Here is a 16,900-nt window from a genome sequence, read left to right on the forward strand (position 1 = left end):
AATGGTTTTTAATGCTAAATTTAAGAATTCATATTAATGGGCAAAATGACATGAGACAATTTTAGAAAGTGAGGACAGTAACTGGGAAAGAAAGACAGCTTTGTTGGGTTGGGCTGCCAAATCCTCTGCATGGGTGGAGCCAAAAACTAATTTCCCATTTGTGGCCGGGTGCCCAGACAACACTGACTCAATGAAAGTGTTGCACTTCAGTCTTGGAGGCCTGTGGCATTGCAGTATATTCAAACACACAAACTTCATCTAGCAAGTGGCTCCTAGTGAGCACGCTCTCTAAAGTCAGTCCATTATATGTTATCACATCTTTACATGAAATTTTCAGATGGTTTAATTTCTAATTGTGCTGTTGTGTAGCTGAGTGACATTAAAAACTTAACCAAGCAAACAGAAATCTTTATGTGCCTATTTAAATTTGTTCAAGATTATAAATCTGCCCAATAACTGGCAAATCGAGTTATGCCCATGACATGTGGCTGCTGAGGCCTCACCCAAGTCTCTCTTGGTATGTCTGCACAATAATGATGCAAGGATGAGTCATGATTTCTTAGCAGGAATGCAGAGAGCAGTCTCTGCCTTCTAACTCTACTGATTGAGTATACGTGAATGCTTAACAATGGAAATCACCAAAACGAAGCTGCATGTTATTGTTTACTGTATGTTAAATAGGATTATCCACTACATCCTACTAAATGAATGATTACAGAGCTATGTTGTAGATGTGTATAATCACTATTGGAGATTGCGCGAAATAATCATCAACTCGATTAAATGGTAAGTGAGAATAAGGCCATATGAGTGTGGAATGCATAACATTGCATATTCGGGTGTAGCGTTAATTACTTGATGAAACAGAATTGCAATATCATATTTTTTAAAAGTTTTACATTTCTATACAATTACGTATCTAATTTTAAGATATTAGATAAACATTAATGCTTTATAATACATGCAAATTTCTTTCGAACAGTTCGTTTTAAAGAACCTGTTAAAAAAACGATTGTTTTACCTCAGACATAAATATGTGCACTTCCCACAGGATGGTATTAATGTGCTAATAAAGTTAAATATTCGGATTACTTAAATGCTTTTACTGTCAGATATCAACGGTTCTTTGTAGTCAGATCTGTTGAATTTATAATAAGTTGAACCCAGCCTTCCTAATATCTCGACAGAACCCAACCCATTGGCTGAACCGCTTCACAATCGTTCTGAAATTCGGGCGGTCCTTGAGCCAAACCAAACGCTCTCGTTCACAAATCGGACGTCGCTTCACCGACCGGCAGCCAATCAAATACGAGAAATTTTCGTGAACGCTCGCGCGGACATACGCCACTTCCTCTTGCAAGCCAACCTCAACCAAGATGGCACCGGTATGTGTCTACCGGAGACCGGTTTTTATGGTTAAATGTATTTTATTTGATCTTTCGTGTAAACAAACTATCAGATATGTTACATAAGAATATACGATGTCACTCAGAGTTCTTTTTTGTATATGGAATCATATATTAAATCATTATTTTTACGTACTATTGGCAGACACGTGGATGAGCATTTTAGCTTGACAGAAAAATTCAAACAAATCTATTTGATTATGACCGAGTAGTGCATTTCATAATGCGTTTATTCATTTTTATAACAGGGCTGAGTTTATGAAGCAAACATGAACTTTAAGTTAACTTTATAAAAATGTTTCTTTAGAAAAGGCAGACTGTTGTGAAAAGGAGTAAAAAGGGTGCCAGCTGGAAGTTCACCCTGGACTGTACTCACCCTGTGGAGGATGGGATTCTCGACTCTGCCAACTTTGTAAGTTGTATAAAAAATTACTAACCATTCTCCGTATGATAAAAACACGACTTCTGTTGATTGTCAGGGTTCTTGAAATCCTGAAAATATTTTTTAGAAATTTTCATTTCTAAATTTCAGGCATGGATAATTATTACAATATTACAATAATAATATCCTTTTCAAATGTTTTATTGGCTAGGTGATCAAATTAATATTTTTGTTGTTTTTGTCTGAGAGATCTGTACATTCAAATTATTTCTATTCATCTCAACTAGCATTCAATCTATTCATTTCTGATCCAAATACATAAAAAAGAAAAACGTATTCTTTAACCTTGCATATTGAAATTAAAACATAATTATAAAATGTCATGAATTGTATTCATGTAGTTGCATCACTAATGCCGTGTCATAACTAGGGTTCCCTTCCCTAGTTAAATGCCTAGGGTTCTCTTCCCTAGTGGTCATGTTGTTTTATTACTAACAGGAAACATTTCTGAAAGAGAAGGTGAAGGTTAATGGCAAAACAGGCAACCTGGGAAATGTAGTGCAAATTATGCGTCAGAAGAACAAGATCAACGTCACCTCAGAGAAGCAGTTCTCTAAAAGGTGAGATTCATTGTGATTTTTGTAAGTGTTTTTTTTTTTTATCAGTTTAGTTTATATACTAACAACCCCATTTTCCTCAGGTATCTTAAGTACCTCACGAAGAAGTACTTGAAGAAGAACAACCTGCGAGACTGGCTGAGGGTGGTGGCGTCGGATAAGGAAAGCTATGAGCTGCGCTACTTCCAGATCAGTCAAGATGATGAAGAATCTGATGCTGATGAATGAAGCTCTGTCTTGAAATGTGTTTGATGGGTGTATCAAGGTCCTGTATAAGCTGTCACATCTTCAAATGCAGGATTACATGTTTTGATATCTGCTTGTAAATAAAGATACACACTGAAATTGTCTTGTTTTTTCAATTGTTGCAAATGCTTTATGTAATGGGCTTTTTCAATCAAGTTGGGGCAAGTGTAAGAGTTAAATACGATTCATTAACTAACTGGTGCTGTTTGATAAGGTAGAGAGAATGTATTGCAATGATGATTAAACTGTTAATCATTACAGTACCTAGTCACAATCCATGGAGTGTATTTGCATGAATAAAGAGATAGCTTACATTTACAATTGTAGAACTGTAACTGCATTTAATGTTTAACAATATTATTATTATAAAACTACAGCGTACCATGTTTTTTCATATTTAATAGCATCAGGAAATGGTGAAAGAACCAACTATACTATAATCTTTAGGAATAGGATTACAGAGGCCATTTTCAAATGTGATTGATTTAACTTTGGGATGTGGGATGTAACATGTGAAGATATATAAATTTGATTAATCAAAATGTGTTTTTTTCTTATATGCTTTCAAGTTGGCCATCCATTTTGGTCTCTTTAAATGTCTAACAAAATTAAATATTACGTTAGTTTTACATAATCCTGGACAGTGGAAGGTCTTACTTGCTCACAATGACATTCAAAATATTAACAAAGAGACACAGCTATCACTAGCACTGATAATGGTCTTCCAAATGTTAACGTTGTTAACTTCTGAAATTTAATCTCACATTGATGGAATTAAGTTTTATCTTGAACATATTCTTCACCTAAGGTTAAAGGTTAGTGAAAATCTTATCAATAGATGTATCAATGTATTTCCATTGATATGGGTGACTTAACTATAAAGACCTCCACTGTGAAAGGAAGCCTGACTTCGAGCCTCCAGCCAGGATGTCATCAACCGCTGTGCACAGAGAAGACCCTGAAGTGGCGCCATGGACCAGCACTGGGAGGAAACGTATTAGAGAGCGATTTCGTGCTACTTTGGCAGGGCTGCTGGAGTTGGAGTTCCTGAGAGTCGGACATAAAGCAATGGTGGAGACTGCCCTGGGAAAAACTGAAACCGATCCTGAAGATTCAACTTCAACAAATATCCAGCAGGGACAGCATTATTACTGGGTGGATAAAGATTCATTCCAACTAAAGCTCAGGCGCAGTTTTTCTGAGGAGGCCATTCATGAGGTTGGAAAATCCAGAGGACTTTGGTCATGTTCCAGTCATTCATCTGAGGACCTGCTTCATCATCACTGCCTGACGGAAAGAAGCTGGCATCACCAAGAACTTTCCTCACACATGGAAAGTCGGTCAAGAGCAAGCTCAGGTTTTTGCGACAGCAACTTTGGGGATGTTTTTACCCCCTGCGACAGTGACGATAATGTCCGGTCCCTCTCCACCTCTTCGACCTCCTTAAAATACAACTCTTTTGGAGAGAGAGAATGTTCAACAGGTGAGGAAACTCTAAGGCGCCGACCCATTTTATTCCAAGAGCATAGAACAGTTCAATCCTGTTTCTCAGATGAGGCAATTCCTGAGGATGGTTTCCGATCTGTAGCGGATCTGTATCCAGACTCACACTGGCCAGATGTTTCAGACATACTTCAACCCAAAGTGGTCCTGCAACCCACTTATCGTTCTGACCTTCCAGGTCACCAGGGCATGGAAGTGTATCGCTATCCCAGTCCATTGCATGCCGTGGCCCTGCAAAGTCCCCTATATGCGCCACACAGCCCCCAGAATAACAGGGGAAAGAATGGAAGACATTTTTCTTCTACAAGCTTCTCCCCGAGACCGGGCTTGGAGTGTCCCTGGAAGGTTTCAGAACATTCATGCTGCCTTGCAAAATCCACCTATTCATCATCATCATCCAACTTACTCAGGAAACACACCAATTCTTTGGCCAGTAATATGCACTTTGAGAAGCACAAACGTGAGGAGATCATTTTGAAACGGGCCCGAGTTCAATGGCACAGTCATACTGCTTCACCGAGAGATGGAGGGATGCCCTCACGGCCAAAGAGAGGCATGCACCGCACCAGCTCCTTACACAAAAACAAACCATCCTTCTATTCTTTTCAGTCCACATATCTGCAGAGAAACAGAGAAGATGTGAGTTGTAATGAGCACAGCATACAAACTTTGAAAAGGCATCTAAATTTATAAAGCCTTACAATGAGATAGATGGCTGCTTGGACCAACCTGATCATGTGCAACCAAGCACAAAAGTCTTTTTACTGAAACTAATATGCAACGTTGCTGTGATTGAGGGCTGCAAATTAAGGACACCATGAACGTGAGAAATGCAGAAATGCATCGCAATAATCAACACAAAGATTAAACACTGTTAGTGATTGCATTAAAAATTAATTTATTATTTGTTATATTGTTCAATTTGATTAAACAGTGCATGTAATTCTGACTGTAACAGTGCGAGATTCTGAAGTGTGCATATGATTTTACTCTTTACTATCCCATGAGGCCATGGGAGAGGATTTATGAATGGTAGTGAAGCGACTTAACTGACGCTGGTAGGTCACATGAAAGTGACAGCATGGCGAATGTAGTAATCATACTCACAGTCCTTTGATTCATGCAAAAAACGTTTTTTTTTTTTTTTTTAATTCCATTTTAAATTAATGCTAAAAAAATTGATTATATATATATTTTTTTGCTGAGCTGTCAAATTCTGAAAGAAAACGCACGCGCTGACTCTGACAGACAACGCCCCCCCCCCCCCCCCCCCTCAATATTGTTATAGTGTTGCGAATATTTCCGCAAACCGTTTGCTTTGTAAATTCAGTTTAATCGCATTAAAGAGGGCAAATTGTATCACTCAACTGAACTCTGTTTTAAACTCATCATAGCGTACATTATTTGTCCCCAGTGTGTGCTCAGGTAATATGACCCATTTCAGGGGTGGCCAAAATTACGATTTCAAATTGGTTAGAGCTAGAAAAGTATCTTCATATTTACAGGTAAATCTTAGACTACTTTCTATTACACCCCATCATGTTTTGATGCCCTTCAGGGGGATCAAGCCTTTCCCCCATACTTGTTCACTTTTTCTCTTTAACATCCTTGTATATCCACCAGATGTCATCAGAGATCTATTGGGTTTGTCTAATTTTGAAGTTAGCTGTGCATGTATATATATATAAAAAACTATTGTCTCCTTTTAAAGTTAGATAAATTGTGTCAGTAACAACACTAATAATTTACCCAAAGTACGGTTCACTGACCTGTCCTAGTGGGCCAAAATTCAGGCAAGAGCCATTCTTCAGAACTGGGGGAAATCCAACCACTTAAATGTAATCTCAGTGATCCTGCAGTTTTCACAGAAACTGTGGAATAACAGATACTGCTGAGTGTCAACAAGAGCGCAGAAGCTATAAAAATGTGTCTAAAACATTTTTTAAACAAGGTTTGGATGTGGGAGTCAAGGCCATATAAAGGAAATATTTGAAAGAAAATATTGCATAGCCAAAACCAATTTTGTCACATTTTACAGAGCTTTTTTTTTGTGAAGTCAGGCCTATGTTCTTCTAACTGATTTTGTATTGTGATAGGTTTATGTAAATGAATAAAATAAATTAAGGTCACCACAAGGTTATTTGATAGTGTAATCTCTTTTTTTCTTTATATGTGTTTTCTTTGCTGATACATTCGTACCAGCCATAGTTGTTTTAATTCAGAATGCAGTTCAGAAGAAATGCGTGTTCCTTCGTTGTTCTTTGTGTTATCACAATGGTGCATTTGATTTTGGTTATGAGTTGAGCAGTAGCTATAGCAACGATGACTCATCTAGTAAGATCTCTTTGAATATTCTTTCTTGCAAGCTAGCATTTATTTAATGCAAGGTGCATTGCAAATGAAAAGACGAGTAGCCTATAACCATAAGGCCAGAAACATTCTATACGCAAGTACGCGAAGGCTTACGTTTTTATATTCTAGCGAGGCAAGAAGATATGCCTTTTTCGCGCGTTGAAAAAACCCCCAGAATGGACAGAATTCAAAAACAGAATTCACGCATGTGCATTAATAAGTGACTTACTGTTTCAATGTGGAACCTATGTACATAGCCTACATAAATTGTGTAATTTCAACGCATTTTTGTCAGTGAACTGAACGAGAGCAATGTGCGCATGCATTTAATGGAATTTCATTTGCATTGATAGGTAGGATGACTAATGGTGGAGACAATTATTATGCTTAGAAACTAAGTTTGACATGAATTAGCATGGGTAATAAGGCTGTAATAGACTATTGTTGTTTTTGCAGAACAAGCATGATCACTGTTGCAGTGAGAGCTGGTACACCGTTGCAAACACTTGCATTCTGACATCCAGTCGCCATGGCGATACTTTTGTTTCCTGCGGAACCTGAGATCCACTTGAGTCTCAGCCATTGAAGTTGAGTGGCAGAGCAATTAAAAATGAATTAAATGCAATAGACATGCATTACTACAATAATAATGAAACGGATGGCTTTGTGTCTTTTCAGGACGCATGTCTTTTTGGGAAGGCTTCAGTCTGAATTTGTCAGTGCTCTTATTTACTTCTCAGACAACAATGAATGTGCTGCAACACGTTTATTTGATTAACTGTATAGTATAGGCTACAAGCTGTCTGTTTTTTTATTATTATGACAGTAATTGATGTTGTGGCTCAGTATGATGTCCAGTAATGGTTCTGTTTTTCCTTATTTTGTGAATCATCTAGTGCTTTTTGCGCACCATCATGGAAAAGACCCACATTGGAATTGATATATTTGTCCTGGTAATGTATAGCTGTCAAACCGCTCATTTAGTCGAATCTCATCAATCTCATCAGGGAAATAAAGTATGTAGCCCACATTGACCTAACAGAGTATGACCATCTAAAAGAGTCTGGGAATCTCCATATAGGCAGCTGTTGAATAGCGGACACATCTTTTAATAATGAACTCTCCTCTGATCACACGGAGAAGAGCCTAAATAATTCACAATGTCTCCACATTATGTCCCCTGCTGTCTCTACAAGCTTTGCCTGGATTCCTCCTCTACCTCTGCATCGACATTATGAAGCATACAGTGTAAAATCCCCACCGGTGAGTTTTTGCTCCTTTTCTGCCAAGGAAAAATGTTTTGGATTTGAAACTGGACACCTGTATTTCTGTTTCACAGAGCAAGAGAACTCTAGAGCTATTTGTTTTACCAGAGTGGACAGAGTAGTTGCAGGCTTTACTTTGGCTCGGTCGGAGAAAATTGTATTGGCTATGTCTGTTTTAAGAGCAATTCATTTATGGCTCAGCTATAGTACTTTCAGCTCTCCCTTGACAAACCACAGGAGAACCTCATCAATATTATATATGGAAAGGTTACAGGTTGCACAAGTTAAATAACTTATTGGATCCAAATTAGATCATGCATACTCCAGATATTTTGGAGTCCAATTTAAATCTGGGGATTATTTTAGAGGTATACTAATGTTAAATCTGTATTTTAAGCGCATTATCCAGATTTTATACTATTTAGGCTAAGGGAACAGTACTTTATTAGAAGCATCATTACATATTGTCATGGTATCTGTACAACAATGGAACTGACCAATGTGCTGAAAAAAATGGCCAAGATAAACCAATTTGAATTACAGTTTAAGGCATTAAATTCATCTTAAATTATGCTTAACTGGCATTTGAAAAATATTTTATACACAATTTGAGACTTTTACAAGCTTTAAGAAATTCAAAGATTTAGGTTTCAAAATCTTTCAGGAGTTATATTTGAGCTGACATATTCTAGTGGCATCCATCACCACCACCATCAACATTTGAATATTGAGTTACATTTGTTCTCCTTTCTTACCTTTATTTGCATAGCTTACTGCATTATCATTGATAATTTCTTTTTAACATAGGCCTATATTTAATAACCTATAGCTGTCAATAGTGCTTTATGTATGCTGAATCTGTAGTTTGATAAAAAAAAAAATTCCCCACAGAGGTTAAGTGTCATTCACAAACCCAGTCAAATGTCGTTAAATCAAGTTTTTATTTTTTATTTTATTTTTTATTAGGGGAGCCTACTATTTACATATCAGCTCCAATAAGGTAAACTCAAATGCCATTAATCGAAAATGAAGTGCTTTACTATCTGTTCAATTTGACGAATTTTCACTTCCGAGTGACAGACGGTTTCTTTCAGAACGTTTTTGTAAGTGCGTTATATGGACACATTTGACCGTTGCGCCGGGTCTCGTTTCTTTTTCAGTAGCCTATCTCCCGCATGAGTGGCACATTAAAAGTGGTTAGACTTTTAAAAACGTTCTTTTTCCATTCCATTCCATGTGCTGCGTCTCGCTTTATTTCGAATCCAAAAACGTATAGCCTACTGTGTAAATAATGGAATAGTGGCGTCATCTCCTTCAGATCTCTTACGGCATTGACGTCAGTATTGTTTCTGCAATAGGGAATATTTTGCTGGAGCTTTGTGTAATTGTGACTGATGTCTGACTTCTCTCCTTATATATAATGCCATTCATCTCACCTCTTCCTCATAATCTTTTTTCTATTCGCTCAGGAGTCTGATGACATCAGTTCTTTTGTCAGGACCAAATGTAATCACAGATCCCCTTTTAAGACTTCATAATTCATTTCTACACAGAGAAGATGAGAGCCAGCCTTTATCTTTTATATTTGTCTGTAATCTGTGAAGAGTATTAATATATTGGGTATGTATTGTTTAAAATATTGTAGTTTATATTTGTGTTGATTGGGTGGGTCATATGTCTTTTATGACCTGGCATTCATTCTATTTTATATTCAATTTCCAGTTATTCACTCAATTCCTCCAGGTGAAATAGAAACAGGAAAGTGAATGGGTTACTCAAACCACAATATAATTATAATGCTATATTATGGCATTATTACGGAGACACCTGAGTGTTTGACGTCTGGTCTCTCATTCTCTCTATCAAACTCCAAAGATAATGTGGATATAACTTCCCTCCAGTATATCTGACATCTGGTAAATCACTGTCAGCTGTGCGTCAGTTGGCGTGTGTTATATAACAGTTGAGATGTTGTCAGGTTGTATGAACAGAGCCTGCAGTGGGACTGGTAATTACCAATAGGCAGATCCAGCAGATCTTGGGTCTGTGATGGCAACCGCAGCTTGTCTCAGTGAGCGGCAGGCCTGCATTAGATTGAAAGAAACAAGATAGCACTGAGTGGTGATGCTATCGGTGCAGGGAAAACAAAAGAAGGCCTTGAGGTACACTGTGGTTCGAAGCAGATGGTGTGACTAACATCAAACACGACGGTTCAGAAATGGGCTTCATGCAGATAGACAACAGAAAGTAGTGTGGTAAAATGATGACAGCAAATGGAAATGGAAATGTTGGGAAAATCACCATATTAGCAGGCAACATTTAAAAAAATGTTTGCACTTTTTTCATGCTGGTCTGTTCATATTAATTGTCAATGTTATATCAATGTTTAAGCACCAACTTTCTATTTACAGACTTCTGCACTGTTTCTCCAGGCTGAAATATGACATTCTGCTCACATTGTTCTCTCTATTAGTATATCAATGTCCACTGGATATCTGATGCTCTCCATATGCTAATCTGCAAGTTTAATGAGACGTGCCACCATAGCAACATTTCACCTAAATGAATGAAGGGACGCTTTATATTGTCCGGCTATTGGAATATGTTTCTCGGCAGTATTAAACACAACATGATGTCACTATGTTTTCTTAGTTTAATTATCTTTGGATGATCTGTAATTTGCTTTCCTTTTTTTGTAGGAAGTCATTGCTTATTCAATATAGAGCATGTTGATTGATCAGCTCATGGATCCTCTCTGAGACTGTGCGAGCGAGCGAGCAAGAGAGAGAGAGAGAGAGAGAGAGAGAGAGAGAGAGAGAGGAGCAAAGAATAGAGCAGGAGACAGTCATACAAGACAAGTTTAGAGGAAACACCTGGAACTAGAGATTGGGGAGGTGACACTGACACGTAAGAGAGGACAAACCTTACCCTTCTTTCATCCGAATCTTCCTGTTGTGGAGGATGAGTGCTGTCTTTGCTAAACTGGACCCCAGGAGAATTGAGTGGGAGTCGTCCTGGTATGGACTCCACTCACGAATCCTGCGCACGAAACCTGTGGACTCCATGCTGGAGGGCCCAGATGACCTGCATGGCACCAGACTTGCCCGTGTGCTCACTACAGTGGATCTGGTGTCTCTTGGGGTGGGCAGCTGCGTGGGCACTGGCATGTATGTGGTTGCCGGGCTTGTTGCTAAGGAAATGGCAGGACCTGGAGTGATCTTGTCCTTCATCATTGCAGCTGTGGCGTCCATTCTGTCAGGTGAGACTTTATGACTGTTAACAATTGATAAACATTTAGCAATTTAGAGAGCGTTAAAAAAAAATCACTGCTGGTGCTAATATAAATAGGCCTCTTATCTTTCCAGTCGACTTTAAAATAGCATATTTTATGTTTTTCATATGTGGCCTTGAGGGTGAGATGACCCCACCTGTCTGTAATTATGAGCAGCTGTGATGAGGTTTTCATTGCTTTATTTTCAATTCTTCAAATTGAAGATATCAAATTAAAGCAATAATCTATGCTTTATGGGGTATTTTAGCTTCAGAAGTTGTGATTTGACAAAGTATTTTATAAAAAATAATAATAATTAAGAACCAACTAGAGTAAACCAGACCCATCAAGACCCAGTTCTAGACCAGATCCTAACCCCAAGACTGAGACATTTTTCAGTACAAGAACCAGTAATGGAGTAATAAAATAAAATAATAATACAAATAATAAAATGCTGAATTTATTATTGAATTTCTTTCTTTTTTTTCTCTCTCTCTTTTTCACAATTTTCAAATGAATAAATACAGATGAATACATTTTAATAAATACAAAATTCCACATAAATAAAGGTATTACATAAATGTATTACTATATAAATATACTTTCAATATAAATTAACATAAGGTTATACAAATATAAAAGTGAATTTAATAATAATAACTAATAATTTCTACATAAATTATAAACATAAATAATTTTACATTTCCAATAAAACTTGGTAAACATGGTAAATTTTCACTATTACGTTTCCATAATAATCAGATAATGAAAACACATAATCTGAGATCCAAATCCAGACCAAAGCCACGTCCAAATAAACCTCAACATTTCAAAAATCATTACTTTAAGTATATTGCTCTATAATGTACTTGCTAAACAGCTAATCTCAGGGCTTTTCACACAGGGGTCTGCTATGCTGAGTTTGGAGTGAGAGTGCCCAAGACAACAGGCTCTGCCTACACGTACAGTTATGTCACAGTGGGAGAATTTGTGGCCTTTTTCATTGGTTGGAATCTCATCTTGGAGTATCTGATTGGTACAGCTGCGGGGGCCAGTGCACTGAGCAGCATGTTTGACTCTTTAGCCAATCACACCATCAGCCGCTACATGATCAACCATATTGGAACGTTGAATGGCCTGGGTGAGTGTCTTTCATAACAAATTGCTTGAGTGGTTTATAGGGTCTTTATGCATTCTTAATGTTGATGTTCATCACACAGCTCATTTATTTGTCCATGCATCTCATGTCAGGTAAAGGAGAAGAATCTTATCCAGACCTGCTGGCTCTGGTGATCGCTATGTTGGTGACGGTGATTGTGGGTTTAGGGGTGAAAAACTCTGTGGGCCTCAATAATGTGCTGAATGTTATTAACTTGATCGTGTGGGTCTTCATGGTGATTGCCGGACTGTTTTTCCTTTCTGGAGCCAACTGGGAGGATGGGAGGTTTCTTCCATATGGCTGGTCAGGGGTAAGAATGTTAACTGTATAGGGGGAAAAATGCATGAATCTATTTGTCTTTATTGAATGGGATGTTTAGCAAAATGACCTAGAGATCAGTAAATATTGTGTGCTCTGTAGGTCATGCAAGGAGCTGCAACCTGTTTCTACGCCTTCATTGGCTTTGATATTATCGCCACCACTGGAGAAGAGGCCAAGAGCCCAGACACTTCCATTCCATACGCCATAACGGCCTCTCTCGTCACCTGTCTCACGGCCTACGTCTCTGTGAGTACAGCGACTCCTCTCACACTCCAGTGCTAAACTGCATGTGAACTTAGGATAATAATTCATATGTTTAACACAATCATTTTGAACAAGTTAAATCTGCTTTCTAAAGACTCGTTAGATTAATCGTGATTATTATTACTGACAGCCATAGTTTTTAATAGTTAAAAATAGAAAACAAAATTGCATATAATTTGTCTTTCTATGGAGTTTCTTCTTATTATTGTCACAATTATCTTGTTGGCTGGGGCTTGTCGGACAATTCACAATCATTTTTCATATTACACCAATTCATACTGTAAGTACGCTGCAGATAGATAGATAGATAGATAGATAGATAGATAGATAGCTTTCATTGCACATTCAAACAATTTAATTCATTTATTTAAGTTCTCTATCTCCAGAGGCCCAATCCTGATCCCTAGGGCTGAATACCTCTGCTGATTCTTTTTCAAATATTAATCTGAAAGCGATTACTTTTTACCCCTCTGAGACAGATTAAATGAGTCACATGTGTTTTCTTAGTGCACAATGGAATTGGAGGAATCATCCTTCAGCCTCCATCCACAGCCACACCTATAAATGAGATCTGCAATGAGAGTGTTTTCCAGAGGACATTTCATGCAATGTATTCCAAATTGTTTTGATATACTGCCAAATGATAACAATTTTACCTGTTTATATGTCTTAGGTAAGTGTGATTCTGACATTGTTGGTGCCATTTAACCTGATTGATGGAGATGCTCCGCTCATGGAAATGTTTGCCGATCATGGCTTCCTGGCAGGGAAGTATATCGTAGCCATGGGTGCTGTTGCAGGACTCACCGTCAGCCTGCTGGGATCTCTGTTCCCGATGCCCAGAGTCATCTATGCCATGGCGGGAGATGGTCTGCTCTTCAGGTGCATTAATTAGTTTCAAGGGAAGTCAGTTCACTCAGCAGCCATATTTGCAAAGCGTCCAGGGCAGGCAGCTACTTCAGGCATTCATGGCCAACTTTTATCTATTTGAATGGGAAAGTACAGAAAAACTGTCCCAGAATGTTTCTTATGCTCCAATAACAATAAAAAAAAAAATATTTCATGTTGGCTCAGCCAATGCGCATTTGCAGTCGTAAGAGTGCGAACTCAGGTTTCTATGGGAAATGAAGCTTCTAACAGCAACTACAGTGATGAAATGACTTTACCAATAGAGTGCGAGAGTCGTCTTCCAGAAGTAAAAACTCCATAGTGAAGTCATTTTAAATGATAACTTATAAACCTTTTAAAGACTGGCCTGATGTGAGTTCCGAGGTTGTTAATCAACGGTATATGCTTTTGTTGAATCTATCTCTACTGTCATGTCAAGAAATGTTGACAACAACATACTTCACCTTTACATTCAAAATCTTATATTTGTTGTCTTTTTGGCAGATTTCCAAATACTTTTTTCTTCAAATAAATGTGTGTAATGTTGTGATTCACCTCAGCTGGTTGGCTTGGTTAATGGCTTATCATGCTTTTATAAGACTTTTTAAAAGTCCCAGACAGCAACATAGTGTCGGCCCATATCCAGCCAACATCTGGATGTACCAGAACATCTGGAATCCACATGTACCAGATGTGGGCGAACACTATGTTGCTGTCTGGGTGTGAATGGAAAATATTATTCTGGAACCAACACTGCTGAAAAAGTGGGCAGGTACTAATGCACTCTAGTGGCAATTGCCTGTTGTATTTAGAAGGCGTGACTTCTAATACTAGAGCAGCCATTTTGGTTGTTACAGTTTCCCTTATTCATATCAATAGAAGTGCACTATCTTGGGTAATATAAAGTATTTTATATGTGTACAGCCCTTTCTTTTCTTCTTGTTATGCTCATATGCTTATTTTTACAGGGATTTCATCCTAAGTTTGCTTGTGTTTATGCCAGGTTCCTGTCCTTTGTGAGTCCTCACACAGAGACCCCTGTGGTGGCCTGTGCTGTATCGGGGTCTCTGGCTGCTCTTTTGGCTCTCCTGGTGAGTCTGAGAGACCTGATCGAGATGATGTCCATCGGCACACTGCTGGCATACACGCTGGTGTCGGTGTGTGTGCTACTTCTGCGATATCAGCCCGATAAAGACAGCTTCACCAGTTTCCTCACAGAGCAGGAAGAGGAGGAACGGAAGAGAAAGGAGGAAATAATGGCGGCTAGTGAGAAGGACATGAACTTACCTTGTGGAGAAGGGTATGCCGACAACCCCTGTGGGGCCAAGAACCTTCCCTCCAAAGGAGACGACGAAACACTGATTGAAAAGTCGGATTCTGCGGGCTACCAGTCCGATAGTTCTGGCTTCGGCGTTGGAGAGAATGGCATCGAGGCGGACGACTCCGGTAGTCTCTTGAAACGCATATTGGGGTCTCAGTATTACACCATGCGGATGCGTTTGGGCCTGCCGAATGTGGGCGATAGGCCCACTCCTGCAACAGGACGTACTGTTACTTCCTGCGTTCTCCTTTTCTTCATCCTGACCTTCTTTCTATGGATGCTCGTCATCTACGGCTTCGATCGGGTTTCAGGAGGAGCCCGCTGGGCAATATTGCCTTTTATAATGACTATAATTATCCTCATGGTTACTTTGGTTGTTATTATTCTTCGACAACCTGAGAACCCTAAAAAGCTGCCTTACATGGCGCCCTGTGTGCCCTTTGTGCCCACAGCTGCCATGCTGGTGAACATATACCTCATGCTCAAACTATCCACCATCACCTGGGTGCGCTTTGTGGTGTGGTGCTCACTAGGTAGGCCAAGTCTTCTCTTTATATATGCTCCATATGTTCCCAATCATCTGCAAAGGGCTGTTCAAACCAAGAACAATGACTATAAAGATAACTGTAACGATAACTATATTAGCATCCACACACCATATGATAATAATCTGTTTATTATAAGCACATGCTGAAGATATCTCATCTGCTGCTTTAAATGCTTGAGCTCTTTAAAGTCGAATGGATTCTGATTGGCTGTCAATGTTTTAATTGCTCATCATCTGGAAAAAAATCTGATGTTGTGGACTTTCCTATTCTCATATTATCATATTATCAAAACAATTATTAAAATGTATTATTCTAGTTATGATGTAAATGGGCCTTACCTGACCCCATCTCTTCACCCCTACAGGTGTGCTGATCTATTTTAGTTATGGGATGTGGAACAGCTCACTGGAACTCAGCGCTAGAGAGGAAGCGGCTCACGCCAGCTCCTACCAGAGGTACGACACTGAGGTCGACGACAGCTTCAATGTTGATGAAGACCTCCCTCCTCAGGAGGACGAGGAGCATGGACAGTACCAGGGCTGGGCGGCTGAGGAGCGTGGCTATCAGTACCAGCAGCAGGAGGATGAACAGAGACCATCCAACAGTCCCAATTACAGAAGTAAAGGCAGGACCAATAAAGGCTTTGAGGAGCTGGTCAATGAAGAGTATTCACCGGAGTGAACAATATAGACTTAACTCTTGTCGCAGTAGATGTTGGATTTGGGTGACCATGATTTTTCCAAATAGAATATGTTCCTAGATAAATTAAATTACTGATAAAAATTTGAAAAGATAAAAAAAAAAAGATCACCGCATCCGTAACGAAGCCGAAGGGAAAATGTGCATGAGCGTTAATTAAACTATTTTAATCAAAGCATACTGTTGACAAAATATGACTAGAAAAGTGACGATTTTTTGTGGATCCACGTGTACCAGACGTGGCCCGGATCTGGGCTGACTGTTGCTGTCTGGGTTGTTTGTTGATTGGATGGAGGCAGATCTGAATGCGAGCTTGCGTTCGATTGTAAGAATGGGGCGGAGTTTAAGCGGACGAAATGTTTGTCTTTCGTTTCGCCGTAAAGTTAGTTATTTAGTAAGTTAGTTAGTTAAGTTAGTTTGAGTTATAAAATTTAGATTTTTTTTGTGTGTGTGCAAATAAATGCATTTATGAATTGTTCACAATAAGATCATTAACATTAATTTAGAAAACAAATTTGAATTTCCATTTCATGCCAACTTTAAGTTTCTGTAAAATAATAAATAATATATTTTAGTCAAAATACAAAAATTATTGCTAAAAAAAACCCCCGGTGTAACGGTGTAAAACAAACACTTTTAATTAAGAACTCATGAAACT

The 16,900-nt window shown here is 38.6% G+C and overlaps 2 protein-coding genes across 2 annotated transcripts; both read left to right on the top strand.

Annotated features, from left to right (window-relative positions):
* Positions 1-484: 484 nt before the first annotated feature.
* Positions 485-2,746, top strand: rpl22l1 (ribosomal protein L22-like 1). Its single transcript, XM_079602063.1, has 5 exons — positions 485-786; positions 1,188-1,385; positions 1,714-1,818; positions 2,287-2,408; positions 2,489-2,746. The coding sequence occupies exons 2-5, from the start codon at positions 1,377-1,379 to the stop codon at positions 2,631-2,633; spliced, it is 381 nt and encodes a 126-aa protein (XP_079458189.1). The 5' UTR covers positions 485-786; positions 1,188-1,376; the 3' UTR covers positions 2,634-2,746.
* A 7,889-nt stretch (positions 2,747-10,635) lies between these two features.
* slc7a14b (solute carrier family 7 member 14b) lies at positions 10,636-16,864 on the top strand. The gene is made up of 7 exons (XM_079602059.1): positions 10,636-11,030; positions 11,947-12,183; positions 12,294-12,511; positions 12,622-12,768; positions 13,460-13,668; positions 14,678-15,528; positions 15,908-16,864. The coding sequence occupies exons 1-7, from the start codon at positions 10,733-10,735 to the stop codon at positions 16,222-16,224; spliced, it is 2,277 nt and encodes a 758-aa protein (XP_079458185.1). The 5' UTR covers positions 10,636-10,732; the 3' UTR covers positions 16,225-16,864.
* The last annotated feature ends 36 nt before the right edge of the window (positions 16,865-16,900 follow it).

This window comes from Phoxinus phoxinus (assembly GCF_949152265.1).
Source record: "Phoxinus phoxinus genome assembly, chromosome: 24".
NCBI classification, from domain to species: domain Eukaryota; kingdom Metazoa; phylum Chordata; class Actinopteri; order Cypriniformes; family Leuciscidae; genus Phoxinus; species Phoxinus phoxinus.

Bases quoted from the DNA above. Each gene is read 5' to 3' on its own strand.
- slc7a14b (XM_079602059.1), top strand. From the start codon at position 10,733: ATGAGTGCTGTCTTTGCTAAACTGGACCCCAGGAGAATTGAGTGGGAG. The intron at 12,184-12,293 runs GTGAGTGTCTTT...ATCTCATGTCAG, and splicing joins TGGAACGTTGAATGGCCTGG to GTAAAGGAGAAGAATCTTAT. The intron at 12,512-12,621 runs GTAAGAATGTTA...TGTGCTCTGTAG, and splicing joins TTCCATATGGCTGGTCAGGG to GTCATGCAAGGAGCTGCAAC.
- rpl22l1 (XM_079602063.1), top strand. The intron at 1,819-2,286 runs GTAAGTTGTATA...TATTACTAACAG, and splicing joins TTCTCGACTCTGCCAACTTT to GAAACATTTCTGAAAGAGAA. The intron at 2,409-2,488 runs GTGAGATTCATT...CATTTTCCTCAG, and splicing joins GAGAAGCAGTTCTCTAAAAG to GTATCTTAAGTACCTCACGA.